The sequence below is a fragment of the Colletotrichum tamarilloi genome (assembly GCF_030869305.1).
Source record: "Colletotrichum tamarilloi strain Tom-12 chromosome Unknown Scaffold_1.1, whole genome shotgun sequence".
NCBI lineage: Eukaryota > Fungi > Ascomycota > Sordariomycetes > Glomerellales > Glomerellaceae > Colletotrichum > Colletotrichum tamarilloi.
Genome location: NW_026849384.1, coordinates 292,739 through 320,316, shown reverse-complemented (window position 1 = coordinate 320,316; position 27,578 = coordinate 292,739). Strand labels below are relative to the sequence as shown.

Below are 27,578 nucleotides of genomic sequence, written 5' to 3'. Positions count from 1 at the left end.
GACAGCCGAGAGTTGGAGAGGCGCAGCACAGGTGGAACTAGAACTTGGAGGTGAAGCACGGTCCCGCCAGCATCCAATACGCGGACGGTCGGTTACGCAGCTCAGCGTTGTTCAGCGCTGGCCAGGTGTCGAGGCGGGGCAGGCTGGGCAGCTACCTAAAGTGACTGACTGGCAGTAACTAGGAGCCTGGGAGGGGGACGGGGGGGAGGGGAGGAACAGGGCGGGCCAGAGAAGGCGGCGTACGAAGTAGTACAGGACACACTGTGCTCCGAAGGTGCCTGCCGCTTTCGCTCTCCGCTTCGGGCCTCTGCGCTGCTCTAGTGGGGCAGCTTGGGCATGCCCCCGTGTGGTCCCCGCCGAGTGGGATTCTTCACATATGTAATTATGCCACGTAAATATCGCGACAGATGACGCAACTCGAGACTTTCTCCCCTACAGTCATCAACCCATGCAGCAACCCCATCTCCTGCCCGCGGAGATCGCTATACCCGATACTATCGCAGCCACCCCGAAAAATCACGACTTGCCCCTCCAAATAATACCCCTCCACCCGACGTATCGGAGACCCGTGGTTTATCAGCCGTTGGACTTGTCATTCCGCGATTCAACGTCCGACCAAGCCCGTCCTTCCTCTCGAGTGCGTTCCACAAGACTCTACGACTCCACGCGATTCCCTCTTGCGGCCTCTTCTATCCGATTGACCCCGAATAGACCCTTAACGCATCACCTTCAACAACCGACCATCCCAAGAATTCGCGATTCGCCAAAAAAGCACAATGTCGACGATCACGGAGATCACCAGTCTTGCCGACTGGGAGAAGCACATTGCCTCCACCCCGCCTTCCACCCTCCACATCATCTCCTTCCATGCGCCATGGGCCGCCCCATGCGCCCAGATGGCTACCGTCCTCTCGACCCTTGCCTCCGAATACCCCGTCACCAGCCCCCCGCAGACATCCTGGGTTTCCATAAACGCCGAAGAGCTCAGCGACATTAGCGAGACATACAACGTCACCGCCGTCCCCTTCCTCGTTCTCCTGCGCAACGGTCAAGTCCTCGAGACCGTCAGCGGCAGCAGCGCTGTCAAGGTCCGCAACGCGATCGAGACACACGCAAAGAAGCCCGCCGGCGCCGCTGCCACGGTAAACGGCAACCAGGGCGTCGAGAATGGTCCCAGCGCGATGCAAGTCGACGAGCCCGTCGACCCGGCCAAGGCCAAGGAGGAGTTGTTCAAGCGCCTGGCGGACCTTGTCAAGGCGGCGCCAGTCATGCTCTTCATGAAGGGCACCCCCAGCTCGCCTCAGTGCGGCTTCTCAAGACAGCTTGTTGCCATCTTGAGAGAGCACTCGGTCAAGTACGGCTTCTTCAACATCTTGGCAGATGATGAGGTACGACAGGGCCTGAAGGAGTATGCCGAGTGGCCGACCTACCCTCAGCTCTGGGTTGATGGTGAGCTGGTTGGTGGTCTTGATATCGTAAGTGGAAAAGTCTCAGCGCCGTTGCTGACTCACAATTACTAACGTTATCCCTTCCCTAGGTCAAGGAAGAACTCTCCAACGACCCCGAATTCTTCGGCCCTTACAGCATCAAGGCCAGTGCTGAGGCCGCTGCGTAATCCGCCTAGTCATCAACAACATCCTGCATATTCACGCCTGCCCGGTCCTCACCGTGTAAGACGTGACGATTCTCGTAGTCTTTACATACCCATTCACATTTGATTTACATCCTCGCCTGGCCACTCGAATTCCAAATCGTATCTGGCTTTTAGATCGGGCGACGATGTAGCCCTTGGTGTGATCAAGTCATTCGCCAGTCAGTCAGCCATCGTTTAAAGGTCTTCAAGGTTGTCCCCGATCTGAGAAATATGACTGGGAAGAGACACTTGGGAAACTGATTGAAAGATATCTTTGATTCAAGATAGTGCGATTCCGGGCTCAGAGATTCGGCATGGCCAGAGTAATCATCGTTTGCAAGACACAGGCCCGGCACACAAAAGTTGACGCATTTCAAGGCATGAGAACATGAGATACGGAGGCGATCTCAAACGGAGCGGATACTTTCAGGTACCTTAGTTAGGGCTCGTTCGTCTTACGCTATCGTCAATGACAATGAAATCATTCAAGGTAGACGGCACAACTCTGTGTGATGCACCCCTTGAATACAGCGCTTCATTATTCCTGTGTTGGGACCTTGTTTATTCTTATTTGAGGTTCGATTATCAGAGAGAATGATCAGCGGGGCGCCACTCCTCACCCAGAACATGATACACTACAGAACGAGTCAATTGTGATGAAAAGCACTGTCTTACTTCCTAGCCAAATATTGAGGTAGGGCTCAATCACGGTGGTGGTATGGTCGTCAACGTATCAGACTCCCATTGCTCCCATAGATACGCTCAAGAAAGAGCCATTGCAGCATTGCACTCTACCTTATCTTCATACCCGTGCTGGGCAACGGTATCATATGAGACTAGGCACCTTGATGGCCGTGGATGATTCATCTCCAGTAGATTTCCGCAGCGGTCCTTCCTCGCCTACCTTGTTTACCTCGAAATCAGATGGAATACAGGTGAGGAAGCCTTTATACCCTCCCTCAAATCCATTCCTGTCACCAGCCAGGAGGCGCTCGTCTAGGTCGATGGGTCAGGTCAAACTGGCTGGGTGGTGGAGTGGTCAATGGTCAACATCAATTATCTACGCCAACCAGCCTACTCGACGACAGGCTTAGCGTATACGAGTGCCCCAGTTCGAATCCCAGCATGAGCACCAAGAGATGTAGCCCCCAGTTCAACACCGGGGGGGTGAACTCTTTTTGGTTCATGTAGTTTATATACTTTTGATTTATTCCTCCCGAGTGGAAAGGAAAGGTATACAGCGGCGTGCTCACACGAGGGTCAAGCATCAAGCTATAAGCCATGAACGTCTACTTGTGCAATCTTCTCAGAGAAGAGATATTGACGATTCACCCAGAGCACGGTCACCACCAAAATCGTCTGGAGAGCACGCCGTAGAATCTTTATTTCTCCAGCACTGCGTGAATGAAAGGTGAGGTGGCGGTGACATGTTACCCAATCAGACTGCTGACCTGGCCCCTTTCCGTCCCATTAGAGAAATGATTTTGCTTCATCATTGTGCGGTCATCCAGCACCTTGAACATATCTAGTGATGTCTTACACAAGCAACAGAATGAATATATATTCTTCTAAACTAAATGGTTTTGGCATGACCGTGAGCTCAACTCGAGGAGGATCGGACCACACTGGCTGAACTCTACACTTAACTCCTGAAATCGTCAAAAGCTACATCGTTTAAAGTCCAAAATGAGATATCTCGAAACTCAGTTTACTCATTTTGTCTACATGTAACCTCATATCCTCCCTCCCTGATAGTACCATCATTGAAGGTGCGATAAAAATGAGTTCACACACTAGTCAACACCCAAACCCACCCCCCTCGCCCCGTCCCCGATTCCTATAATCGCTGTCCCCTCATCTCCTACATAACAACAACCAAAAGCGCAGTCACAGCACCCAAAACAGCAGCAACATACCCGCCCCCCTGCGTCGTCCTACACCCCGCATTAGGAACCGTAAGCAAAGCAGGAGACGTCGCCACCGCAAAGGACCCGCCACTCGGCGCCGCGAAACCGGCCGCCGTCTCGAGGATCATGGACGTCCAGAGGGACGACGGCAACGTTATGCTGGGTCCGATCTGGACGACGGGCGTGGCGCCGATGCCGACGCCAAGTTGCGGTTGGGGCGTAGGCACGATGGCTGCCGTGGAAGAGACGGACGTGCTGGGTTGCCTGACTCCCGTGTTGCTGCCACTGATACTGCTGCTACCGCTGCCGGAGCCGGAGCCGGAGCCGGACTCACTATCGGATTCGGTGTCGGAGTCTTGGCCTGACCCCTTTCCTGAACCACTGCCGGAACCACCGCTTTCGTCTCCGCTCTTGTCGCCCCCCTTTCCGCTTTCCTTGCCGCCGCCAGCTGTGGTACTAGGCACAGGCGTCACCGAAACCCCGCTAGCCGTATCGGTAGGGCCACCGGTAGTCGACGCAGGGACGTCGGATTTGACCGCGCCGCCGTCCGCAGGCAGAGTCCCCTTGTAAGGCAACGCGCCGCTCGAACTGGCGGCAGACGGCGCCGCCGCCGCCGGGTCAGAAGTCTGGGGCTCAGGCTTCGTCACAGCCGTGCCTGTACCGTCGCTCGGCGGGCTCGAAGGCGCCGACGGGGCAGCGATGGGCACGGGAGCCACGGCGGCGGGCTCGGTGACGGGGAGAGCGGGCAGGCCTGTAGGGGTGGCGCTGCTGTTTGATGCTGGGTTCGCGGCGCTCGGGAGGACGGGAGGCGCGCTTGTGGCCGGGGACGAGGCGGGGATGGTGCTGTTCTTAGGAACTGGGAGAGTTACGATCGGTAGGGAGGGCGTGGTTGGCGCTTCCGGCGTGATGCTGGTGCGGTTTGCTGGGACTTCTATTGCTGGTTGAGTGGCGGCGGGCGCTTTGCTCTTGGCCGGCTGCTGGATCTGCTGTTAGTGTTTGCTAGACTAGGGGAGAGAAGCCAGGGGGAACTCACCTCGGCGCTCGGAGCTGTTTGGTTGTTCGTGGGCGCGAGGGTCGGGAACTTCGAGAGTGTATCGGGCAACGTGGAGTAGATAGGGGTAGGAGTGACCTCGGCGTTCGCGGGCGCCGTCTGGTTCTTGGTGACCGAGAGACTTGGGAATGCCGGGCCCGAGTCCGGGATTGTGGAGTATATCGGCGTGGGCGTGACCTCAGCGCCACGTCCTGGGACTCCTGTCTGGTTCTTGGTCGCTGATAATGTCGGGAACGACGCGGGCGCGGAGGGGGCGGACTGGATGGTCGAATATATCGGCGTAGGTGTCTGGTTCTTCTCGGCGATGCTCGTGAGCGGTTTGGAAGAGTTGCGAGGTACGGCATCCTCGTTGGGGGTCGCGGGCTGCTTCTTGGATTTGCCGGTTCTCTGTCTAGAAGGAGAGGCTCCAGGCGCAGTGCCGTTCGAGATAGTATTCCTAGACTCCTCAGGCTGGACGAGAGCGGGCTCCGTGGGGGCAGCTTCCGCTTCAGCGACGCCGGCGGGGATAGCCTCAGCGGGCAACGCGCCAGAGTACACAACCTTGGGGGGCCCAGCAGCCGCAGTGAGGATCTCCACCTGCGCCGGGTCCGCCCCGAGAATCGTCTGGACGACGGGCTGCTGCGTGAGCTGGGTGATCTTGAACGGTTCGGAGACGACGACGGCCTGAGCAGAATCCGTAATGACGATGGCGAAGCTCTCAAAGGCTGTGATGGAGGCGCTGGGGTTCCAGTTCAGACGGCCGACGTTGTCGACTTGCACTGCATGACATTTTTGGTTAACAGATCAAGATTCCACTTGATGTTCAAATTGGCTTGGATAAATTCACCTGCAATCTTCTCCGCAATGAGTGACAAGTCCGTCTTGCCACTGGGAACCAGGTCAACGTTGATGGGGGCCTGTAAGCCCGCCGTCTGCCACTCAACCTCAAATTGCTGGTTCGGCATCAACACATCCCCGGCTCTCGGCTTCGATATCTGCGCATTGCATACCGACACAGCAACCGCGCAAACCCAAAGCCTCAATGACGTGGTAAACCGCATCTTATTTCCTTGTTGTTTCCTCAGTATGTTTTGCGTCGAGTATAAAGATCGTGCCGAGTTCCACCCAAGATAAGCAACCACGTATTGAGAATCGTAATTTTTTTTGGATTAGAGAGAAAAAAGTCGGCCAACTTGGGCTCGGGTATCGAAAAAAGTCGAAGGGGCGGGCGTGTGTAAAACGAACGGAATGCTTGAAGTGAAGCTGACCTGCAGGATAGGTTTGAAAAAAAAGAAGGGCGTTCAAAGAAAAAGTGAACAACAGTTAGCAGACAGAATCGAAGAAACGCAACTCGAAAACAGCGCAACAAGAAGTGAATGGAGAAACGAAGATCAAGTGTAAGAAGCAGTAGAGAAGGGGAAGCAAAAGAAGGGGGAGCCACTTCGAGATCCTCACCTCCCGGGAAGAGTTTCGATGGGATGGATCTTTCTCTCTCTCGCAGCGGCGCGTGTAAGTCCAATAACTCCTTGGACAGGGGGCCTCGTGGACAAACCGCACCATTTCCCCAGAACGTCATCCTAAGCTTAAGGAGAAAAAGGCTGGGCAAGGGGGGTTTTCGACCATGGTCCACGTCTCATCGGCCGAGACTCGGTACGACGACGGGGGAGAGGGCGGGACCACAAAGTTGAAAACCCCCTGGTCCCATTCGATGAAGTGGACTTTGGCCAAGAACTACAATGGCTGCCCAGATGGCACAAGAAACATTTGCGAGAGCGACACTCAGCCACTTGGTAAGGACCTCGGCGGTAAAAGTGTGGTGGAAGGAGGGGCGGCGATGGCGGGACGGCGGGAGAGGATCTCGTAAGTGGCCAAGGGTGGTTTCGCGATCCTGGGCTTTGCTTCATCTTTCTGCCGATTTCCAGCTGGGCATCTCTCTTTTGTTTTTCCACTAGTCGCTTGCTAGAGTGTGGCGCATTACGCAGAGATTAAAGCGTAGACCCCGTAGTTCGACAATCAACACAATGTAAATCAAGCTCGTCGATTTTCTTCATAGCTCCTGAGAAAGCTTTCGTCTTAACGATGGACAGTTAAGCTCGTGTGAAGGAAGGGGAAGGTTACAGGGGGCAAGCCCAGCAAAACTTCAGACAACACCTCCCTACTATGCCCCATATCGAGCCAGTAAACCCAAGCCATGGGCAGCAAAGCACCTCGTTGCGTGTTTTTCGTCCAATCTCCCATTAGTGATGAGCAGCCGGGAAAAAACAAGGGCCAATTCATTCGACCTTTCGAGGGAAGAGGGAGGTTGAAAAAGTCGGGATGACATGGGAAGGGGGGGGGGGGGGGCTTCGTGTAAAGCCTGCGGCTGAGACGTCTGTACCTAGCGCCGATCAAACCTAAAACCTCCCGCCCGGTGCGACGCGGAGACGGTGGGGCCGTGTTAGCGGCCTTGCCTTCTCTCCCCGCTTACTCCCTAACAGGAGCGCACTGGTCACGGCCCCTGTCAACGTAATCCGGGCTCGCTGTGGGATGAACCGCCATGTATCACCATTCTTTCTCCGTGTTTGACGCTGTTCAGCCTGTGGATTCCAAGAGCAAAAGGCATGAGGTCTTGGTCATTGGCCCTTCACCTGCAATACCAGTACACGGTCAAGAGTCTGGTCACACCATTGAGCCCAACCCATTATCTCCTACCTTGGGATGATAGCGCCCTGTTGTTTCCGCAAGCATATATCCCAGCTCCTTAAGGATACTCTCAAAGCCTTCAGCAATGTGTATTCATTCTCGCCATTCAGCCCATCACTCAATGCCGGGTTGCAGTGATCTTGGTAGTGGCAATGCTCGTTGAAGTAAATTTCTAGTTCGGTATTGTAGATCTTGAACCATGTGGATATCCAACGCCGCTGGGGTTTTTCGTGTGGAAAAATCATACAATTCATTACGTGACGAAGTCAATAGACCTCGCAATTTACTTAATATTTACCCAATGCTCTCTCCTGCGGCCTGTTCACTACACGCCTCACATGTAACACCTTACGGCACTGGGCTCACACGTAGTAACCCTTGACCACACATCATCGTAGCAAGTGCGGATAGAGCATGAAGCCTGAACTAGACTGAATTCATTCCATTCTTTAACCATCCGTGTGGATTGTAATACCATACATGCCTTAGGCCCTGTCGTCTCCAATTCAAAAACAAGACTAAAAAGTGGTCCCAACCAGCCTGACTGAGCCACCTTGCCGCATTAAACATACACTGCCCTCATTTCGAGTCACCAGTCTCTCACTAATACTTGGTATCCCAATCGAAATGCGGGTCGATAGGCCCCTAAGCCCCGCCCTCAGACTGGTTCCCAGGTGTGTTGGTGTTCGACACACCGTGGAAGGCATCGCCAAACGCAGAGTCCTCCATCTCCATGTTCATATCCAGACCATCGCCCATAGACCCGCCGTAGCCAGCCATGGCGTCACCGGCCGAGTCCAGGTCACCCAGCGAGCTGAAGCCGCCGGGCGTCTGAGTATCTGCTGGCGTTCCGGCAGCAGATGGGGGCTTGACAGCAGGCTTGGCAGCGTCGCCCTCAGTTGCAGTGGCGGTGGTGGCGGCGGCTCCGGCTGAGGGGTCGGGCGTTGCGCCTCCCTTAGGCACGACGACCCATTCACCGCTGCCGGTTCCTTGATCAGGCGCGGTGACAGAGGCATCTTTGGAGGACTCTGTGTTGCCCATTGTGACATCCTCACCCGTGGCAGCAGGAGCGCCAGTGGAAGTCTGCGCCTCGGTCTCCTCCTGAATAGTAGGAGGGACCGGTGCGGGCGACTGCACATTTGCGTTGGCTGGCGTACCTGCGTTTGAGTTCAACGCGGACATGTGTGTTTGCGGTGTAGGGAAGTTGTTCAGAGGAGTCGAGTTGGCAGAGAACCCAGTGTGCATCTCGTCGAGTAGTCCTGCTGCCGTGCCTCCCATATCAATATCCGAATCGCCTACCATCACGCCACTGTGGTTAGAACCAGCCTGAGACGGCCGCCGTGATCCCGAGGCATTCGCATCTACACCAGCTGCCGGGGCGGGAGGTGAGCTCGCCGGCGGCGGGACTGGTGAAGGCTCCTTAACAGGTTCAGGGGCGGGTTCCTGGAAACCGCCATCTTGTATGCGGTGCACATTGTGGAGGACCTCAATGTGCCGGCCCAGGTTGGCCTCAACCTGAGCCACAATCTCGTCCACCTTCTTGTTGTGCTTCTGTGACCACGGGCCGGAGTTATCATCCGCATCGGCAGAGTAACCCTCCAGACGCCACGGCTCCGGTCCACGCTCCTGAACGGACTTTTTCACATCCTTCTCCGCATCAACGAATACCGAGCTCGCCTTGAGGCTTGCCAGGTTCTTTGCATGCTCCGCCTTCATCTTCTCCATCTCAGCCTTGGTGGCATCGAGGTGCTCCTGGACCCGTTTTCTGAACTCATCAGCCAGGCCAGGCTCTAGCCGTCCAATGTAAGGCTTCTGGGGCGGCTCAGTGAGTGCGTTTGCGCTCTGCGCTGAGAAGATGCCATCAGTCAAAGGTGCCAGCTCTCCCTTGAGGCCTAATCCGAGATCAGGGGGCGCAATCTGACTGAGGCCGTAGGGCGAAGACACAATCTCCTCCATCCACTCATGGTTTTGTTGGTACCGTGCGAAGGAAATGTCTCTAGGGGTAAGATGGTCAAAGAGATCCTTCTCGAGTTCTTCGTCGTCATGGAGAGCCTCGGCGTGAGCCAAGGCTTGTTGTTGCTGCTGGGCTTGCGCCTGAGCCTGTGCTTGTTGGCGGCCACGACGTCCCTGGGGACCCGCCGGGGGATAGGCCATCTGCTGCGGTACGCGCCGCGACTGCGCCGGCGGGTTGTACATCTGAGGCCGTCCGCCATTACGCGGGAACTGGATCGAGGGCCAGCTCGCGCGATCCGAAAGCATGAAGTCCTTTCGTGCAATCTGACCACACTTCTGAAGGTGATTGCGAGTCCCCATGATGTGCTGGGTCTCTTGTGACACGGGGATCAGGTTGACAGGGACGCGGTCGGAGGGGTCGGAAGGGCCGTAGTGAACGATCCAAAGACTGATGTCTGGCTGGGGCGCGTTCATTACTCCGGTCTGCGAGGGTACGAGGCGGAATCTGCGACGAGCGTGCATGGCGACCTGTTCGCCAGGAATGAATGCCGACTTGACGAAGTGGATTTCGAGAGACTGATGATAAAGTCAGATTGTTCCTTCAATAACGCGACAGGATGCCTACCAATCCATTTCCAACGTCTTGTCTATGGTACTGCTCGGGTCCACAGATCATGCCGTCGCTAGCGAAGTTGGTTCCGAGCCTCTTGAGAGGTTGCCATGTAAGATAGACCTGGCCGTCGCGGGGTCGATCGAGGTAGGTCCAGAAGAAGGGAGCTTTGTCTTTCGCGACTTGGGGCGCCGCCATTAACCACTTCGTTACTTGGTTCAGGTCAACGCGTGCCTGGTCGGCATAGTGGTTGGCGGAGATGAGATGAGCATGGCTCAGCTAGAAGATGGTTAGCGATGAGTTGAATTCTTTTCTTTGATACCAAATATGATGCTGGCTGCGGTGACCTACCAGCTCCTGATCGATACCGTCACTTGGGTCTTGCGCCATGGTGGATCGCGACGTGGGATTTACGATGCGATAGGGTTGGGGAGGATGCTGATGCACAGCTTTTGTCGCGCAGAACAAGTGATTGTCTCCTCAGGCCGTGATTGTCTGTGAGGAGGGCAGTCGACAAAGAAGTGGGAAGGATTGAGATGGCGCGACAATTGGGGAAGCTACTGTTGGTTGATGGATTGATTGACTTGCAGCTTGGTTCGCGGTCCCCAAATTTGTCGCGACGAGGCTGCGGCACCACGAGTGACCCTTGTAGACAGTTGGCCAATCGTAGAGGTACTGGTTAAGGACCGTGCATGTGGGTACAATTCCTCGGGTACCGTGAATCCAGCCTCCGAACACACTGTGCAAGCAGCTCCGTGTTCACTGTTAGTCCCGACCTTAGCCGGTTCTTCGCCGGTAAAGGAGTGGTCAAGTTTTCGTCAAATTCCTTTCGCATCGCAAGATCTTTCTAGAAGAAAAGTTATGTGGAAGGATGTAGAGTATAGTCAAGGTACAACACGTTGCCACACATGCTTACTTGAGAGACTTGCATCATGACACACTGTGTGAATGTGTGTGTTTTAACTTTTTTCTAGATAGTCGTCCGCCTATGGTCATAGCTAAGACAAGCTTCTGCTCAACAGCTTCACCTCATGAAATTCGGCATGGCGCACGTTGGAAGGGTTCGGAATGAGAAAGTGGTGGAACTTTTTGTTTCAATTACGTGTAATCATTTCATTTCATTCTCCTGGCATCCTTATACCAGTTCTTATAGTGAGCCCTCTATTTAACCTATCCAGAAAACCATTAAGCGTTGTATGTAGAAGCAGAGACGTTACCTCCGCGGCCGGTCCAGTTGACGTGGTGGTACTGGCCAGCGGGGTACTTGTCGTTAGCTGACTCGGGCTTGACGAGGAAGGTGTGAGCACCTGCAGAAACAGTATGATTAGCAAAATGTCAAAGGACTTCGTGGTATCAAGAAGCTTACCGAAGTAGTCGCGCTGAGCCTGGAGGAGGTTGGCGGGGAGATCCTTGGTGCGGTAACCGTCGAACCAAGACAGAGCGGTGGAGAAGGCCGGGGTCGGGATACCAAGGAGGGCGGCCTTGGCGACGACGTCTCTCCAGCCGGGCTGAGCAGTGTGGATGGCCTTGTTGAAGAAGTCGTCGAAGAGAAGGTTCTCGAGGTCGGGGTTGCTGCGGAAAGCGTTGGTGATGTCCTTGAGGAAGACGGAGCGGATAATGCAGCCACCACGCCACATGAGGGCGATGGAGGGCTTGTTAAGCTTCCAGCCGTACTCCTTGGCGGCCTCGTTCATCAATTGGAAACCCTGAGCGTAGGAGACGATCTTGGAGGCGTACAGAGCCTGCTCGAGGTCGTCGATGAACTGCTCCTTGTTGCCCTCGAACTTGTTGGTGCGGCCAACGTACTGAAGCTTGCTGGAAGCCTTAACACGCTCCTCCTTGATGGAGGACAGGCAGCGGGCAAGGACAGCCTCGGCGATGAGGGTGACGGGCATACCGAGGTCAAGGGCGTTGATAGCGGTCCACTTGCCGGTACCCTTCTGACCAGCCTGGTCGAGGATCTTCTCGACGAGGGGAGTTCCATCGTCATCGTTGTAGTAGAGAATGTCACGGGTGATCTCAATCAGGAAAGAGTCCAAGACGCCCTTGTTCCACTTGGCAAAGACATCACCAATCTCCTTGCAGGAGAGGCCGAGACCGCGCTTCAGGATATCGTAGGCCTGGATGTGGTGTTAGCTACCAGCATATAGCTACGAGGAGCTCGGGTGGGGTTGCATACCTCGCAGATAAGCTGCATGTCACCGTACTCAATACCGTTGTGGACCATCTTGACGTAGTGACCGGCACCCTCATCACCGACCCAGTCGCAGCAGGGCTCGTTGTCGCTCTTAGCGGAGATGCTCTGGAAAAGGTCCTTGATGTGGGGCCAGGCCTCCTCGTTACCACCGGGCATCATGGAGGGACCGTAGCGGGCACCCTCCTCACCACCAGAGACACCGGAGCCGACGAAGCGGATGCCCTTGGAAGCGCAGTACTTGGTGCGGCGGTTGGAGTCGGGGAAGTGAGAGTTACCACCGTCGATGATGATGTCACCCTTCTCAAGGAGGGGGATGAGGGTGTCAATGTAGTCATCGACGGCCTTACCGGCCTGGACGAGAAGCATGACTCGCTTGGGGCTCTTAAGTTTTGAAACGAACTCCTCCAGAGAGTGAGCGCCCACGATGGACTTGCCCTTGGCCTCGTTGGCCAAGAATCGGTCGACCTTGGAGACGGTACGGTTGAAGGCGGCAACGGTGAAACCGTGGTCTAGAAAAGGATATTAGCCACCTGAATATGGGTATGGGATGTGATTGTCGGAATTACCGGCGGCGTTGAGGATAATGCTATGAGAGAGTTAGTGATTCAATTCTTACATATGGAAATCTGGTAGAACTTACTTTTGACCCATAACGGCCAGGCCGATGAGGCCCATATCAGCGCTGTGACGATGGTCAGCTTGAGTATTCACTAGCCGGACGTTGCTTATTCAGGTGTGAGGAGAAGGAGAGCGGAGCGGGACCTCGGAGCAGGCACAACGCCTGCCACAAGGTTGGCAAGACGAGCGCTGCATTACGAGCATGAGTATGTTATTGCGTCGAGAAAGGAGAGGGCGATGACTTGAGGCCAATGTTACATGTGCATTGGCACCTCCCGAGGCCGCACCGGCACCGAAGCCATCACGACGGACGTCGACATGCGGGAAATTCGCAGCCATGGTCATTGTCGTGAGGCATCGGAGGTCGGGAGCGGGGTGGTGGGGTAATTTTTCTTTTGGCTTGAGAGCGGAGAGGGGTTTAGAAGGCAGAGCGAGGTATTACTTACACAGGTCCAGACATGATGAATGATGTGTCGGTGGTTTAGGTGGGGGGTGTTGTTTGATGGAGGAGAGGTTCAAACGCGCGAATCTTTGATGATATGCGGGAGCGTCGAGTTATTTATCTCTAGGGAATGTGTCAAGAAGGAGACGAGAAGCTGGAGCTTTCGTCAACCCGGACGAAGTTTGTAGGGGGAGGGTCGACGGAGGGGTAGGAGGGGAGGGGGGGTGGTTTGTCTTAGTGCAGGGGCCACCCATGACAAGCGCAGATGTGCACACTCCCACTCCCCCAAGTTCCCAATGGAAGTCGACAAGTACCTCCCGGTGCTTTCTCAGCTTGGCCTTCTACCTCCTGCGGTACGGATACAACTTTTTCTCTCTCTTCCATCGCTTCCCATTCTTTCTTTGGGGGTGGGATATCTCTCAAAGACTGGGCAGAAAAGCGGGACTAGACGGCTTGTTCGACCATCGACAGGGCTGCTTTGCTGCTTTGACTTGGCTGGCCAGTGGTCGCCCCTCCTGGACTCTCCTGGACTAACTCGAGATGATTGGCTTTTTCCTGTTGGCGGGACGAGCTTACTCATGGACAAAGAGGTACATGCGCAGAATGTAGGTACCTTACTCTGCCTTGCGCTGCTTGTATTTTCCATGCTTTGGCAATCCAATCCCACTTTCACTTCCAGCACTTCCGTACGGATTACGGAGTATGTACACGCATACAGAAAAGAAGAGGGACACATACATCACCGCTCAGGACGTGGAGCTCCATTGAGAGGACCAGACCCTCCTCCAGCCAGCTCCAATTGGACGGCCTGTCAAGGAGGGGCACTTATGACGATGCTCTCTTCTGTCACCTCGCCTTTCCCGCGTTTCTCTGCCATCCGCCATTCTTGTTGTTGAGCAAATAAGCCAGAAGCCTTTTTCACTCGTTTGGCTGTGTCTGGCAAAGCAGATTGACACCAAACACCACCTACGCCAACCGGGTATACTTATGCTCTCAGAGAGCATGAAATGTACCCGACCTTCTCTCCACTGCGACTCCGATGTACCACGGTTACCGCATTGTGCAAGAGAACCGGCCCGCACGGCGGAGGGCGGCCCAGCAACGACCATCATGCCTGCTCCACGCCGGTGGTGTTTTAGTCAAGCAGCGCGCCAGCCTGACGAAGCCCGTCGTGCAAAAAGGCGCTTCTGGATCCGTCCTGTTGTGGTCCGATTCGGCGATAGGCACCCGTTCCCATTGGCCGCCGTGAGCATGTCTCACACTCTGCGTGTTCCAGGGGAGGGATTTGCGACTCCGGTATTCAAACTCGATGCGTCAGACCCTGACGTTTCGCAACCCACGGCCGCGGAGGAACACTCTGCGCTCGGTCTAACAGGCCGCGGGGGCTCTGCCTAATCACCAATGCTAATCTTGCGCGACGCACTGCGGCGTTGCGGCCTGTCTGCTGGCGGCATATAATATTATTGCCCTCCCAACGGAGCTCCGGTACTCGCTCGCTCGCTTCGTATGCTCCTGGACCGTCTTGGGTGGTAGGGGGTGAGGAACCACAGGGAATGTGATTTGTCTGGTCCATCGTTGTCTTGCCTATGGCCATGCCCCAAACGGCCCTCGACTTTGAGTTGAGAGCCGCCCTGCACGTGCAGCATCTGTCTCTCGCTCCGGACTGCATTGGAGGAAATTCCGTTTCTTCAGCATAGAAGAGACCCCCATGCTGCCGGGCCGTTCCAGCAAAGCTTCGAGAACGTCCAAACCCTGGAGGAGGCCTGCAGTGCAGAGAGATACTGGGACGTCGCGTTGTCGCTATTCATCCATGAGCGCGCGCTCGGCACTCCGCCTTCAGTCGGAGAGAACGCCGTGAAAGACGCAGCCTTACCACCACCACTACCAACCACCAAAAACGATTGCGATTATAGTTAGGCATTCGATGGGAAAAAGGCAGCGGCCGATGCGCATGCGTCTCGCGTTTCCTATCCCTGGACAGCGGATAGCGGGCCTTGCTCGATATACGCGACAAATCACGATGCGCTTCCAATGGTGTGCAGAGGAAGTCGGCCCCAACCAAACCGAAGCTGGCCGTAATGAACCCCTCCAATTCCTCCAGTTGGACTGCTTGGCCGAAGCAGCCTCAATCTATTGGGTTCGTTGAGACCCACGCCCTCAGCAGAAGGGACAGAAAATATCGCACCTCCATCTCCCAAGGTACCTCAAGGTGTGGATGGAGGCAGCGTAGCCGCAGCGCAACCGCCGACGGTGAATCCGTCCCTCGCTGCTCACAAATCGAGAAATATGGCTCTCACAAAGGGAAAACGAGGGGCAACCTCAGTGGGGGTTACCGCCGCCTTCGGGCCTTGGATCGGTCGCACGACCCGGAGTCGTCGGTTGAGAACTCCGCTAATGCTCCGCTTAGAATCCACGCGCATTACTGATTGGCATGGCCCTGACCGAGGGAAAACGCAGCGTCGTGTCGGAGGGCGACGGAGGCCATGATGTCAGTCAGCAAACACCGATAGCTGCACTACTGATTATCCGTTATGTCCGTCTGAAGATGTCCGACGGATAAAATGCAGCTGATGCAGGAACAGCATGGTTAAATGGGATGGTGATAATCCCAGCCGACGGAACGTGAGTCTGACCAGCACGGCCGGTGCCAAATAATCAAATGGCTCAAGACGGAACTGGGATTCCTGTTTTCCGAGTTTAGACTTCTCTGGGCGTTTAATCGGCGGCATGGGCTGCATTGTGAACCTCGGGATTCGAGAAGCATTGATTTAGGTGCGCGGGATGCAATGAGCGGCAGTTGGTGTAGTCCACCCACCTGGAAGGTTGAAGAGCAGTGCCAAGCAATGGACACTTCCCTGTCCGAGCTTCTTTCACGAACAAGCCACAGACGGCACGTGACAGATCAAACTCAGCCACCAGCCACATTGGCAACACACCATCGCCGAGGCTGAGACGACATCGTCACAATTTCTCCGAATACATCACCAGCAAAACCCATCTCTGCATTTGCGACAGCCCCGACAACAGCACGCCCACCGTCGGCTATAGCAAACAGCAAAGGAGATTTGACTTCTTTGAGCAGGAACATCCCAGGCTCAGAGGTACGTTACCACAAAAAAGCTCAAGCAAAGCCACACGCGCCTTGCTTGCACAAAAAAACCGTATCATACCCGCAGTTCATTCATCATGGCCTACCCGCCCCCTCCAGGTATCTCAAGCGGCCCCTCTACCGGCAATCCACCTTCTCATCCCTCCCTGCCCGCGAGGCCCCCTCCGAGCAAGTCGTCCGGAGGCTTCAAGCCCGCCTTCAAACCCGCCTACGGAGCTGCAGCCTCATCCGCGCCTACCTCCTACTCGAGTGCACCGACCTATGCCAGCGCGCCCGCCGCCCATTATGGCTCACCCTACGCATCGTACTCGCAACAACCGTCGCCGTCGCCCTCGGTAGGCGGGGCCGGCCGCTATGGAGCACCGGTGCCCTCTTACGATTCATACACACAACCCGGCGCCGGCTCTCGTTACGGCCAGGCCTCGAGCTACAATGCGCCGCCTTCGACCTACGGCGCAGCGCCGCAGATTCGCAACCCGTTCCCGATTCCCGGCACCGGCGCCCCTGCCGGCGGCGCATCCGCCGCTTCGGCGTCCGACTACGACCCGGACATGGCGATGCAGATAGCACAGTGGCAGAGCGCATACAGCTCGAACGGCACTAAGGACGCCAGCGGTAAAGACCCGGTCGTCCCCAGCGGTCGTGGGGGCTTCCCTGGAACAGGCAGCAACGTCGCAACCCCTCCCATCATCGACCCCGCAGCCGCGGCCGCAGCGGCAGCAGCAGCGAACCAGCCCCCCGAGCGCAAGAAGACCGTCGTCCGCGAGGGTGGCGGCAAGAAGTGGACCGACGACACCCTCGCCGAGTGGGACCCGAGTCACCTGCGCCTGTTTGTCGGTAACCTCGCGGGCGAAGTCACAGACGAATCCCTCCTCAAGGCCTTTTCGCGATGGCAGTCGGTACAGAAGGCGCGCGTGATCCGCGACAAGCGCACCGCCAAGTCCAAGGGGTACGGTTTCGTCTCCTTCAGCGACGCCGACGACTTTTTCCAGGCCGCCAAGGAGATGAATGGCAAGTACATCCAGAGCCACCCCGTCACGGTGCGCAAGGCGAACACGGAGATCAAGATCACCAACGTCAAGGGCAAGGACCACCGCAACAACCGCAATAACAAGAACAAGAAGCACTCCGGCAACGGTGGTGGCGGAGGAAACAAGAATGCAGATGGTACCGGGTATGAACCCCACCTCGGCCCTGTGCATAGTCACGGTGTCATCAAGCCTGGACAGAAGACCAAGAACGGCCTCAAATTGCTTGGATGATTTTTTCTTGGTTTCAGAAATAGCTCATTCGGCTAGACTGGCGTTCTGGAGTTGGAGGTCACCCATACCCATCATAATCAAAGAATTACATAAAATAGAAGTACTTTCTCGGTCAGACTTTGCAATGAATGTACCAACTGTGTGATGTGATGAACTGCATCTCCTGGCGGGGCCCTCTCCGATGTACCGTGTTATGCTACTGATTGCTACATCTCTTGACGTGGTGAAGAAGGTGGGAAGTCAGACATTACCATCAGAGAATTCCCAATAAATCCCCCAAGGGCCCCTTATCTCGATCCATCCTCCTTTTACGCGGCTGATTGTGTAACAGGTGGTAGCACAACAGAGGTACTCAAGATGAAATGACCTTCATCCAAGCTCAGATTCATCCTTCCCACACTCCATCCAACTCGGTAAGTCACTCCAAAAACCCCAGACCGAATATCATCGCTGGAACCCGGTAACACGATCCTGATTAAAAGCCGCACTGATGAGGGCCAAGTGACTGAAAGCCTGGGGCGTGTTGCCGAGCTGCTCGCCGCTGCGGGCAATCTCTTCCGAGAACATGGAGAGGTGGTTGGAGAAGCTCAGCATGTTCTCAAAGAGGTTGACGGCGCGGACGAGGTATTTTGGCTCGTAGACGGAGGCGCGCGTCATCGCTTCGACGAGCCAAAAGGTGCACATGCTAAAGGCGCCTTCTCTTCCGCCGACGCCTGGGGAGCAAGCGATATAGGTTAGGTATCGCATCGCACGAGAGACGGGGGAAACTTGGGGGGCGTACCATCGTCTGATAACTCGGTATCGTAACGGGAGACGAGACCTGTGCTGGTGAGGCCGCCCTTTTCGGGGGGCATGAGGATGCGGTCCATTGTGTTTAGGAAGCGCGGGTCGTTGGGGGCGATGAAGAAGACGAGCGGGGCGATGAGGATGGAGGAGTCGAGCATGGTGTTGTTCTCGTAGCTCTGAACGAAGCACTTCATCTCCTTGTTGTAGCCTGTTATACCGCCGGTGCGGCGGTTGTCAGTTTGTCGTCTCTACTCTCAGTCGGCTCTTCCGCGTCATGTTTGGCATGTGTGCATGTGTATACGCCAAGGAATAATGGAGGGATAGAGAGTTGTGAAAGGTTGGGTAGATTAGCGCCAAAGGATAAGGGAAACGTACCCTTTTCCATTATCTCCTCCATCAGGTTATCGCGGGCTTCGAGCCATTTGCTACGATTGGGACAGGGGAAGTTGCGTTTGTCTGCAAGCCGGAGGCCGCGGTCGAAGGCGACCCAGAGCATGACTTTTGAGTAGGTGAAGTTTTGCTTCTTATTGCGTACCTCCCAGATGGACATGTCAGGTTCTAGTCAACATCAATACTCATGTCCTTATTCCATAGGAAAGAAGTTGACAACTTACGATCTGTCAAAGTAAGGACAAAGTCTATGCAGCAAGTCAGCTCCAGTGTTCAGCAGAGGAAAGAAGAACATCATCAACGTCCAAAGAGACAACACATACCCAGCATCTCCCTCACAGAACACCACTGATCCCAGCTGATGGGCTTCCCGTACTTGTTATACAGATAGATACCATCCATGAGCTCGCCGTAGATGTCAAACTGCTGATGGAACGCCGCGCCGTTGCCGATCCGCACGGGCTTGCTGCCGCGATAGCCCTCGAGGTGGTCTAGCTCCATCTCGGGGATCTCGGTCTCGCCGCGGATGGTGAACATGATGGGCAGCTCGCCGCTGGGGCCGCGCGACTTGACGAAACGCTCGCTGATGAAGTCCATGTAGGCGTCTGCCTCGGCGGAGAAGCCGAGGCGGAGGAGGATGTAGATTGTGAAGCTCGAGTCGCGGACCCAGCAGAAGCGGTAGTCCCAGTTCCTGTCGTGAACCAGTGAGCTTTCTCTAGTGGAGCTGAAGGGGAAGAAGGGGAAGAAGGGGAAGAAGAGGGAAGAAACAAGCACAATGGGATTATGTGAAATGCCTTACCGAACACCACCGATATCCTCGGGGATAGAAAACGTCGGCGCGGCCACGATGGCGCCGGTGGGCTCGTACGTCAGCATCTTGAGCAGCATCAGGCTCCGGTTGACGACCTCGCGCCACCGGCCCTTGTACTTGCTCTTGGAGATCCAGTTGTACCAAAACGACTGCGTGTCGTGCTGCTGCCCGTCGAGCACCGCCGTCGTGACGTTCTCCGTGACGTGGTCCGGCTTGTCGTTCCGCAGGACGAACGAGACGGCCTGGCCCTCTGTGATTTCCAGGTGCGCGACGACGCCCTCGCCCAGCATACCGTCGCGCTTCTCCTTTCTGAAAGTGATGGAGGGCGCCGGTGCCGCCGCCGCCGGTGCCGATGCGTCCGCCTCGGACTCGGGGACGACGTCGTCGATGGTGACGTCGAGCTGCATCTTGTAGTGCTCGCTGTGGAAGGTGACGGCTTTGCTTGGGCTGTTTGCCGTGTGAGTCGGCTCGATGATGGTGGTGACGTGGGACTCGCTGGCGTATTGGAAGGCCGGGAAAATCTCAATATCTGGGAATGTCAGCTTAGCATGAACTGAACCTTTGTGAGTATCGAACAGTGGCTACCCACCGAGCTGGAGACGGCCGCGGATACACTCGACTCGACGGACGAGCCATTTCTTCAGCTCCTCCTGGATCTTGGTCGTTTCACGGAATGCGCCTTGGCGGGTGCTCTTCGATATGACCGTGGCAGTCTTGGGTCGAGGGAAAAAGTCCACAACGTCGACGACGCCGTCATCGTGGATGTATCTAGTTTGCAAGATATTGGAGGATGGGAGATATTGTTGTCTTTTTGGAAACTGGTCAGGGGTATCACGACGGGGGAAAGTAGTTGGATTTGCTCACTTGGTTGTGCACAGCTTGGACGGAGGAGGACAGATGCTGAAGAAGCCTCCCTTTTCCTGGTCTAGTAACCGACAAAAAATACTGGGAGAATCGAAGTCCGGCCTGGGCAATGGTGCGTCAGATGTCAGGGTTCATGGGCGAGATGTAAGTGGTAGTATCTCATCCACTGGGGAATTTGAGCTCATGAGGGCCGGATGATAGATAGGCCTTTCAACCGCTTTGGTCTCAAGATATTTTGATCTCAAGATCTTGGTACATTGAGATGATCCTCTTGTAGCATCTTATGCCGTTATTCATCTCATCGGCTGCTATGGGAAGAGATGAAGAGAGCATTGGGAAGTTCATCACTCGGCCGAATGTAACGTCGGCCCGAGGGGAACGTGTAAGTAGCATAAAGACAAAATGAGGAAGAAAGGCAATCTCATACCAGCACATAAAGTCAACTGAACCGTTCGTCCCCACAAGCGCGCATGTATGCATGTTGCCAATCATACCATAGTCCTCGATCGGCAGGTACCCGGCGCGGCTGCCGGCGACATGCCTCGTCGAGCACTGTTGAGCCATGATGTCGTTTCCCGGATCGTCGGAGAAGCTAGTTGGAGATATCAAATATGGTCAAATATTATATGTGCTCATATGAGACCTCTTTCAGTGAGATGAATATGATAGATATGAGAAAACAACAGGGGATATCCAGCCTATAGTTACTGCCGAACAGCCATGAAACCAACTGAACGTAAGCTATGAAGTCAAGATTAAGGTCTAAGCAATGGGGGGGTTAAACCCCGGCGATTACACAGAGAGAACGGGTAGAGCGGAAGCCACGATCTGCGGCTACCCGACTGTGGCTGCGGGGAGAAACCAACAAAACACATGTCAGCGGACGCTTTTGTCATGGTGTCGTCTCTCGATGATTAACGCCGACTAACACCTAGCGCTCAGGTTCTCTCGACCTGCAGCCGACGTGCTGCAGCATAAACAGAAACGGATGCGCCGCTCGCTCCCGCTGCGTGATTGCCTACTACCAAATTCAAATGAGCACTAGCTATAGGAGCTCTCAGGTGAAAGGCTGTACTTCGGATGAAAAGCTGTATTGTTTATCCCAAGGCAGACAGCTTCTGAGAGAGGGGGGCGTGACTTGGACCCAAAGTGCGTGATGTCAAGCACCCGAAAGTCTGATGACGCTGTTCAATATCGCATCGCGCCGCTAGTGAGAATCCACTTTGGGAGCTCAGCTCAGTCAGCTCAGCTCATATGGATACCTAAATGAAGTTGAGCTGCCAGATCGGCAAAACCCCAGGCCCAGGCCCCAGGCACAACACGCGCGAAAGCTACCCTGTTGGAGCTTAGACAATGTGACGAAAATCAAATAGAACCCAATACTATGTACTATGTAGAAACTCTCATGGAAAAGGAATACGGATTATGGTGGAGATTTTCCGAAGCTATTCTGCCCAAGAACCCACCGCTCACCTGAACAGAGAGATCGATCGCAAGGACCTTGAACATCGTATGCGGGGGACGATCTACAGAGTACGGTGTTGAATGACGGTGGCTGACATCATGGGGAAAAGGGTCTGGACCTATTTCTCTCCCTTGGAACGTCTAGCTCGTTCACTCAGGATCTCCCATCCAGCATCCTACACGAAAGGGTGAGACACTCACGCGTTGGGGAACGGGAAAAGGGAAAGAAAAAGGAAATTCAACGGCGACGGACAGCGGCTGGTAGGTACGCGTAGGTAATCAGGAAGGCTGAACGAGGCGGGTAAGGTGTCTCACTTAACCGCCTTGGGTTTTTGTAGGTATTTCTTTTCAATCCTTTTGGCGCCGGGTTTGATTTCTCGCGCACAAAACAGCACGTCGGGGCTGGTTGGCTGGGTAAGACAAGACATTTCAACGGCCTCGAAAGCTAAGGGGCCAAGGAAGCTTCACGGTTTGTGGGACCTGTGGTAGCTTGTGACGCCGTCTTATTCCTTTCTTCTCCGCGTCTGCGGGGAGAGAGGAAGGATAGAAAAAAATGAGACTTGTGTGGGAGGTTGGCGCGGTGGTTTACCGACATTGTTGTATCTGTCAGTCGATAGTTCCGATTCTAGAGTACCCATCGGACTCGGATTCTCTCATGCCCGCCGTCTGTGAGGTTCGATGCCCCTTTTGGGATGGATTCAACCGTGCGGATATTAGGTCCATGCGTCAAGAGGATAGGGCGACGGGAGAGCTGGGGAAAACAACAGCCTCCCTGCGAACGGATGCGGACCGAGGCAACAAGCATGTTGTTTGCTGTATCCATTGTATCTGCAAGGCAAAGGTCTCAGAAAGAAACGGGACTCGGAAACGAAAACAATGCGACTGTTGTTCAGGATGGAGGTTGATCACTTAATCAGCAACCTCGAGACCGAGAGGGATGGGGTGGCTAAGAACATGATTCAAACAAATCGGATGCTGGGCGGGCTTTTTCTTTTCTTTTGCTCGGCAGAGGGTTGCTGTGCAGCCCGAGGATCCGGGTCCGGAACATGGTGAAAGCTGGCTGGGCGGGAGAGGGAGTTGCGACTTCAATTGGGTTGAGAAAACCACGGGCTGGTGTGTGAGACTGAGATCATTGTGAGACTCTCTCTCTCTCAAAGGTGGGTTGGATCGCTGTGAGCAGTTGGTCACCCGAGCACCTTCGTCGCAAAGTTGGAATAGTCCCGACCGCTAGACTCCTGTAGCTAGGTAGGTAGGTAGTTAGACTGTAAGAGCTCTACCGACGACCGTGATACCTAAGCACATGGCTAGCAACATAACCGAGAGACTTATGCTACTGCCCACGATGAATGACCTCCCTGCAGCTTGACTACGGAACCGCGGTGAGGGGCGGAGGAGAGGAGAGGAGGGACTGAGGGGAGAGGGGGTTGCGGTAAGGTTGCGTCGGACAGGGCCCCCAACAAGTGGATGAGAGATCCTGTGACTCTGGATGTGAGAGACGGCTGGGCCAAGCTTAAATGGGAGGTTGCATTTTCGGAGGTGTTGGGTTTGTGTGTGTCGGATAGCATTTTAGTAGGACGAACGGGTCCATTTACCGCCCGTGAAACTTGAAGCATCACATCTTCGGACGACCCTCAGTTACTGGCGATCTGGGCCACTTTCGCGTTATGCTATTGCTTCCATGCTTAACACTACTCGGTCTGTGACCTCACCTACTACCAGTAGTTACGGACCACTGTGTAGGTGAGGTTGATGGGGGGATCACTACGGATAAAGGGGCTAACACATTGCAGCTAACTTCGCGTACCTCGAGGTAATCTCAGATACTTTAGTAGAAGGACACACTAGTGACGGGCCGCTGGAAAGCATAAAAAGACAAAGGAACGTTGTCCAGCTGAAGACGGGGACCACGAACGAAGAAGCATGGTGACTCAAAAAACACGCGTATTGTTACTACCTCATTCGTCCCGGGTGGTGACCGTGGTGAAGTCGTGAGAGAGAAATCTCTCATAGTAGCGGGTGCTATTGCAGGCAGACCCAATTCTTCCTTCCGTTCAGTTCTTCCAGGCCCATTGATCCTCGTCCAGCCCGCGGTGGGATGCACTGTTTGTTGACAGTTGTTCTCGCCAGGCCGCTCTGCATGTGGATTCCCACCCAGAAGTCGCCTCCTTCTCCTCGCGTGCCTTGGTGAGCGTCCTTCTGAGCTGGCATGTCACAGGGAGCATAAGGAAAGGTCATCCCTGATGACGACCCTGACCGCCCATGGGAGAAAGCCTGGAAGCGAAGTGCAGTTGTGCCAGTGCTGCAGCAGAAGCCCACGAGACGTCTCCACCGTGAGGCGTGCCAAGGCCATCTCCACATTTCATCTTGGGAGCAGGAAGCAGAGACATTTTGCAGAGATTGAAGCACCTGTCCTCAGGAGAAGTTCAGACTGTACATGCGAATACTACTGTGTAATGCGTACCTTAGAGAAGTTGAGTGGAAGGCGGGTGCGGTAGCGGTAATTGGCGGTAAGCATAAGCCACCGAGATCATGGGCAGGGGGCTGCAGGGCCAGACGGGCAGTGGGCAGCGGTACGTACCTGCAGCAACTTCCAGAGGTTCCCCCTGCCACACCTGCTAGGTGGGTTGGGCCTGTCCCCACCTCACCGCAGTCCCCGGTCCCCTTTTTCCCCTCCCAGCCCGCCTGCCCCGTCCCTCTCCTTCTCCCTAGCAGTGGACCATTTTCAGAGACTCAGCGTGTCTGGTACGTACCCACCTCGTCCGCGTGTGGGCGCCCGCGCGACACCTGTGACTGGAGAAATGATCCGCACCGCACCGCCGTGGCCGTGAACCAGGATTAGGACCTTTCTCACACGCAGTCTGTCCTCTCGACAGCCTAACTCCAAATGTGCTTCCAAATGCACCAAACATTGCACCAAAGCACCACAAGCCCAGACCCCGACAGCAAATCAACTGCGCCCAGTTCCCTCGTCCCGACCCCATCGACCTAGGCCGATCTACCTTGCCTTTTACTGCGAAGGTATTGCGGCGCCCAGAGAAGACGACGGCCGGTAAACTGGATCTGACCCGGTAATACACACCGTACGCATACACCCAGCCTACCAGCCCCGGCAGCTTAGGTTGTGCTTGTGAATCCCGCTGTGGATTCCCAGATTAAATCATGCCCCAATCCTCCTCCTCGCCCTCCGACTCGGCTTCCTCTTCACTTGTGCATGTCCTGCTGCCTCCCGACCCTAGCCAATCTCATTCTCATTCTCAACTTCAATCTCAATCTGCCTCTGTTTCCGTCTCGGCTGCTGCCAGTGCCGTGTCATCCTCCCCCGACCCCATTGACCACGACGACGCCCTCCCCTCCTCATCCTCCTCCTCACACGACCACCACCACACTACTGATACCACCAACCGTCGCCTCCTGAGCCCGTCACCTCTGCTTCTCCCACCACCCACCGCACCCTCGCCTGGACACGCGACCACCACGGATAACACACCCTCGAACCCGGATGGTCCACGGCCACGAGACGTCCTTCCCGCTCATACTGCCCACGCATCGTTGCGCCAGGGCCCTTCTTCTTCCTCCCTCAACACCGCCGCTCGAGAACGTTCTCCTACTGTCGCCGCCGACGACGACGAGATCGAAATGGAGCCATTGAAAGGAACCGGCCACCGCCGGCGCCGCAGCTCGCTCATGCAAAGTGCCGGCGCTAGTAACCACCAAAGAGTCCCGTCAAGGAATCAGGGGAACATGTTGGAAGAGCCAAAGATATCGGAGGAGGATCTCGGAGCAACACCATCGGCATCCAAGAATATCGACGACGACAGCTTTTCCGACGAGGATCTCCATGATGACGAGGAGACGGGTTTGACTAAGAAAGATAAGAGGAGGAAGAAGCAAAAGAAGAGGAACAACACGCGGTTAGATCAGCGCTTCGTCCGCGGCGAAATCTCGGCCGAGGAGAAGAAGGAAGCAGATCAAAACGTCTTTAGGAAATCCGCCGTCAACGTCGCCCTGATCTTGCTGTGGTACTTCTTTTCTCTCAGCATTTCACTGGTAAGCCCATTTGCCCATACGCTGCTCTTTGTCGTTACGGCCCGCAGAATCACAAGCTGACACAAGAGGCCCACAGTATAACAAGTGGATGTTTGATGAGAACCGCCTCAACTTTGCTTTCCCTCTTTTCACGACGGCCTGCCATATGTTGGTACAATTCGGCCTCGCATCATTAGTGCTATTCTTAATACCCTCCCTGCGCCCGTCCAATGGAGTGCGCAATTCGGATTTGGGCCGCTCGAGGCACGAATCCGAGCCCGACAGACCTCTGATGACCAAGATGTTCTATCTGACGCGCATTGGGCCGTGTGGTGCTGCAACGGGTCTCGATATTGGACTCGGTAACACCTCGCTCAAGTTTATCACCCTGACATTCTACAGTAAGTAATATGCGCCGCCCGACGCTCACCGCAAAAAACTAAACCCTCTTTAGCCATGTGTAAATCGTCTTCCCTAGCGTTCGTTTTGATCTTCGCCTTCTTGTTCAGACTCGAGAAGCCCACGTGGCGCCTCGTGGCTATCATTGCGACAATGACTGCGGGTGTCGTTCTGATGGTGTCGGGAGAAGTCGAGTTCAAGGTCAGCGGGTTCATCCTCGTCATCTCTGCGGCCTTCTTCTCTGGTTTTAGATGGGGCCTGACGCAAATCCTGCTCCTGCGCAACCCGGCAACGTCGAATCCCTTCTCCAGCATCTTCTTCCTGGCGCCCGTCATGTTCCTGACGTTGATCATTATCGCCATCCCCGTCGAGGGATTCCCCGCCCTCATCGAGGGCCTGAAAGTCCTCGTCGCTGAATGGGGCGCCATTACGACGCCGCTGTTCCTGCTTTTCCCCGGATGTATCGCCTTCCTCATGACAGCTTCGGAATTCGCTCTGCTGCAGCGTACCTCCGTCGTGACGCTTTCCATCGCCGGTATCTTCAAGGAGGTCGTGACAATTTCCGCCGCCGCCATCGTCTTCAACGACCGCCTCACGCCCGTCAACTTTGTCGGTCTCATCACCACCATGGGCGCCATCGTCGCGTACAACTACATCAAGATCACTCAGATGCGCGAGGACGCACAGAAAGAGGTTCAGCGTGGCCACATGGAGGTTGCGCACGCCTCGGGCGCCTCCTCGAGCGGAAGCGATAACGACGACGGCAGCGGCGAGGAGGCGGGTCTGCTGAGGAACAGCACCGATTACGAGGACAACCTCGTCACTGCCGACGGCGATATTCTGCCAAACCCGGGACACACCGCGCACGAGTCGAGGACGGCCCAAGCCCACCGCGACAACTAGACAGTCGTGTCTCGTTTCGTTTCTCGTTTTTTATATATCCAGGTGAAAGAGAAGGGAAGAAAGAGAAAGAGCCCCAAACTGTATATTTTTTTTGGGAAGAGGCATACAGCATATCTCGCCGATTTTTGGCAAGACATAAGGGCAGGCATAGGAGTTTTATTTTCAAAGCGAAACATTTTCCGGGAAAGGGGGGCACCCCACCCAGGACGAAATTGGTAAAGAAGATGGTACATAACTGTTGTTGGGTTTTGTTTATCCCCCGTGAGGATATAAGGAGGGGGAGAGAGAGAGAACCCCCCCCTGAAGGGAAGAAGAGGTGGATATACCAATTGGCGAGAGATGATAAAAGACTATCATCATAGTAGTGCAAAGCCCCTATCGAGAGGATAGACACAGAGAGAATCAGAAGCACACCAACCATATTTTGACACCATGGCATTCTTTTGCAGATAGCGAGCATCTTGGGCACACGTGACCTCGTCAAACTGGCGT

The 27,578-nt window shown here is 55.2% G+C and overlaps 11 protein-coding genes across 11 annotated transcripts; 6 read left to right on the top strand and 5 right to left on the bottom strand.

Moving 5' to 3' along the window:
• Window positions 1–776: 776 nt before the first annotated feature.
• Window positions 777–1,615, top strand: CTAM01_00102 (glutaredoxin; the record flags this gene model as incomplete). The annotated part of the gene is made up of 2 exons (XM_060516156.1): window positions 777–1,475; window positions 1,538–1,615. 2 exons carry the CDS (start codon window positions 777–779, stop codon window positions 1,613–1,615), a joined length of 777 nt encoding a protein of 258 aa, XP_060388782.1.
• A 1,879-nt stretch (window positions 1,616–3,494) lies between these two features.
• On the bottom strand, window positions 3,495–5,631 carry CTAM01_00101 (uncharacterized protein; the record flags this gene model as incomplete). The annotated part of the gene is made up of 3 exons (XM_060516155.1): window positions 3,495–4,517; window positions 4,574–5,349; window positions 5,418–5,631. The coding sequence occupies 3 exons, from the start codon at window positions 5,629–5,631 to the stop codon at window positions 3,495–3,497; spliced, it is 2,013 nt and encodes a 670-aa protein (XP_060388781.1).
• A 461-nt stretch (window positions 5,632–6,092) lies between these two features.
• Window positions 6,093–6,559, top strand: CTAM01_00100 (uncharacterized protein; the record flags this gene model as incomplete). The annotated part of the gene is made up of 2 exons (XM_060516154.1): window positions 6,093–6,430; window positions 6,523–6,559. Coding segments are annotated over 2 exons (375 nt in total), but the record flags the coding sequence as incomplete, so codon positions are not given.
• A 1,338-nt stretch (window positions 6,560–7,897) lies between these two features.
• On the bottom strand, window positions 7,898–10,205 carry CTAM01_00099 (uncharacterized protein; the record flags this gene model as incomplete). The annotated part of the gene is made up of 3 exons (XM_060516153.1): window positions 7,898–9,781; window positions 9,831–10,094; window positions 10,167–10,205. The coding sequence occupies 3 exons, from the start codon at window positions 10,203–10,205 to the stop codon at window positions 7,898–7,900; spliced, it is 2,187 nt and encodes a 728-aa protein (XP_060388779.1).
• Window positions 10,206–11,000: 795 nt separating this feature from the next.
• Window positions 11,001–13,090, bottom strand: CTAM01_00098 (6-phosphogluconate dehydrogenase; the record flags this gene model as incomplete). Its single annotated transcript, XM_060516152.1, has 6 exons — window positions 11,001–11,122; window positions 11,182–11,935; window positions 11,995–12,521; window positions 12,579–12,598; window positions 12,653–12,694; window positions 13,077–13,090. The coding sequence occupies 6 exons, from the start codon at window positions 13,088–13,090 to the stop codon at window positions 11,001–11,003; spliced, it is 1,479 nt and encodes a 492-aa protein (XP_060388778.1).
• A 1,032-nt stretch (window positions 13,091–14,122) lies between these two features.
• On the bottom strand, window positions 14,123–14,645 carry CTAM01_00097 (uncharacterized protein; the record flags this gene model as incomplete). Its single annotated transcript, XM_060516151.1, has 2 exons — window positions 14,123–14,335; window positions 14,496–14,645. The coding sequence occupies 2 exons, from the start codon at window positions 14,643–14,645 to the stop codon at window positions 14,123–14,125; spliced, it is 363 nt and encodes a 120-aa protein (XP_060388777.1).
• Window positions 14,646–16,258: 1,613 nt separating this feature from the next.
• Window positions 16,259–17,443, top strand: CTAM01_00096 (RNP domain-containing protein; the record flags this gene model as incomplete). The annotated part of the gene is made up of 1 exon (XM_060516150.1): window positions 16,259–17,443. One exon carries the CDS (start codon window positions 16,259–16,261, stop codon window positions 17,441–17,443), a length of 1,185 nt encoding a protein of 394 aa, XP_060388776.1.
• Window positions 17,444–17,887: 444 nt separating this feature from the next.
• Window positions 17,888–20,858, bottom strand: CTAM01_00095 (glycosyl hydrolase family 15; the record flags this gene model as incomplete). Its single annotated transcript, XM_060516149.1, has 9 exons — window positions 17,888–18,156; window positions 18,225–18,437; window positions 18,605–18,787; window positions 18,844–18,867; window positions 18,943–19,310; window positions 19,419–19,959; window positions 20,020–20,237; window positions 20,295–20,355; window positions 20,789–20,858. The coding sequence occupies 9 exons, from the start codon at window positions 20,856–20,858 to the stop codon at window positions 17,888–17,890; spliced, it is 1,947 nt and encodes a 648-aa protein (XP_060388775.1).
• A 2,578-nt stretch (window positions 20,859–23,436) lies between these two features.
• On the top strand, window positions 23,437–23,685 carry CTAM01_00094 (uncharacterized protein; the record flags this gene model as incomplete). Its single annotated transcript, XM_060516148.1, has 2 exons — window positions 23,437–23,494; window positions 23,549–23,685. The coding sequence occupies 2 exons, from the start codon at window positions 23,437–23,439 to the stop codon at window positions 23,683–23,685; spliced, it is 195 nt and encodes a 64-aa protein (XP_060388774.1).
• Window positions 23,686–24,017: 332 nt separating this feature from the next.
• On the top strand, window positions 24,018–24,597 carry CTAM01_00093 (uncharacterized protein; the record flags this gene model as incomplete). Its single annotated transcript, XM_060516147.1, has 2 exons — window positions 24,018–24,088; window positions 24,162–24,597. The coding sequence occupies 2 exons, from the start codon at window positions 24,018–24,020 to the stop codon at window positions 24,595–24,597; spliced, it is 507 nt and encodes a 168-aa protein (XP_060388773.1).
• Window positions 24,598–24,917: 320 nt separating this feature from the next.
• On the top strand, window positions 24,918–27,086 carry CTAM01_00092 (triose-phosphate transporter; the record flags this gene model as incomplete). Its single annotated transcript, XM_060516146.1, has 3 exons — window positions 24,918–25,805; window positions 25,882–26,185; window positions 26,239–27,086. 3 exons carry the CDS (start codon window positions 24,918–24,920, stop codon window positions 27,084–27,086), a joined length of 2,040 nt encoding a protein of 679 aa, XP_060388772.1.
• Between the last annotated feature and the right edge of the window lie 492 nt (window positions 27,087–27,578).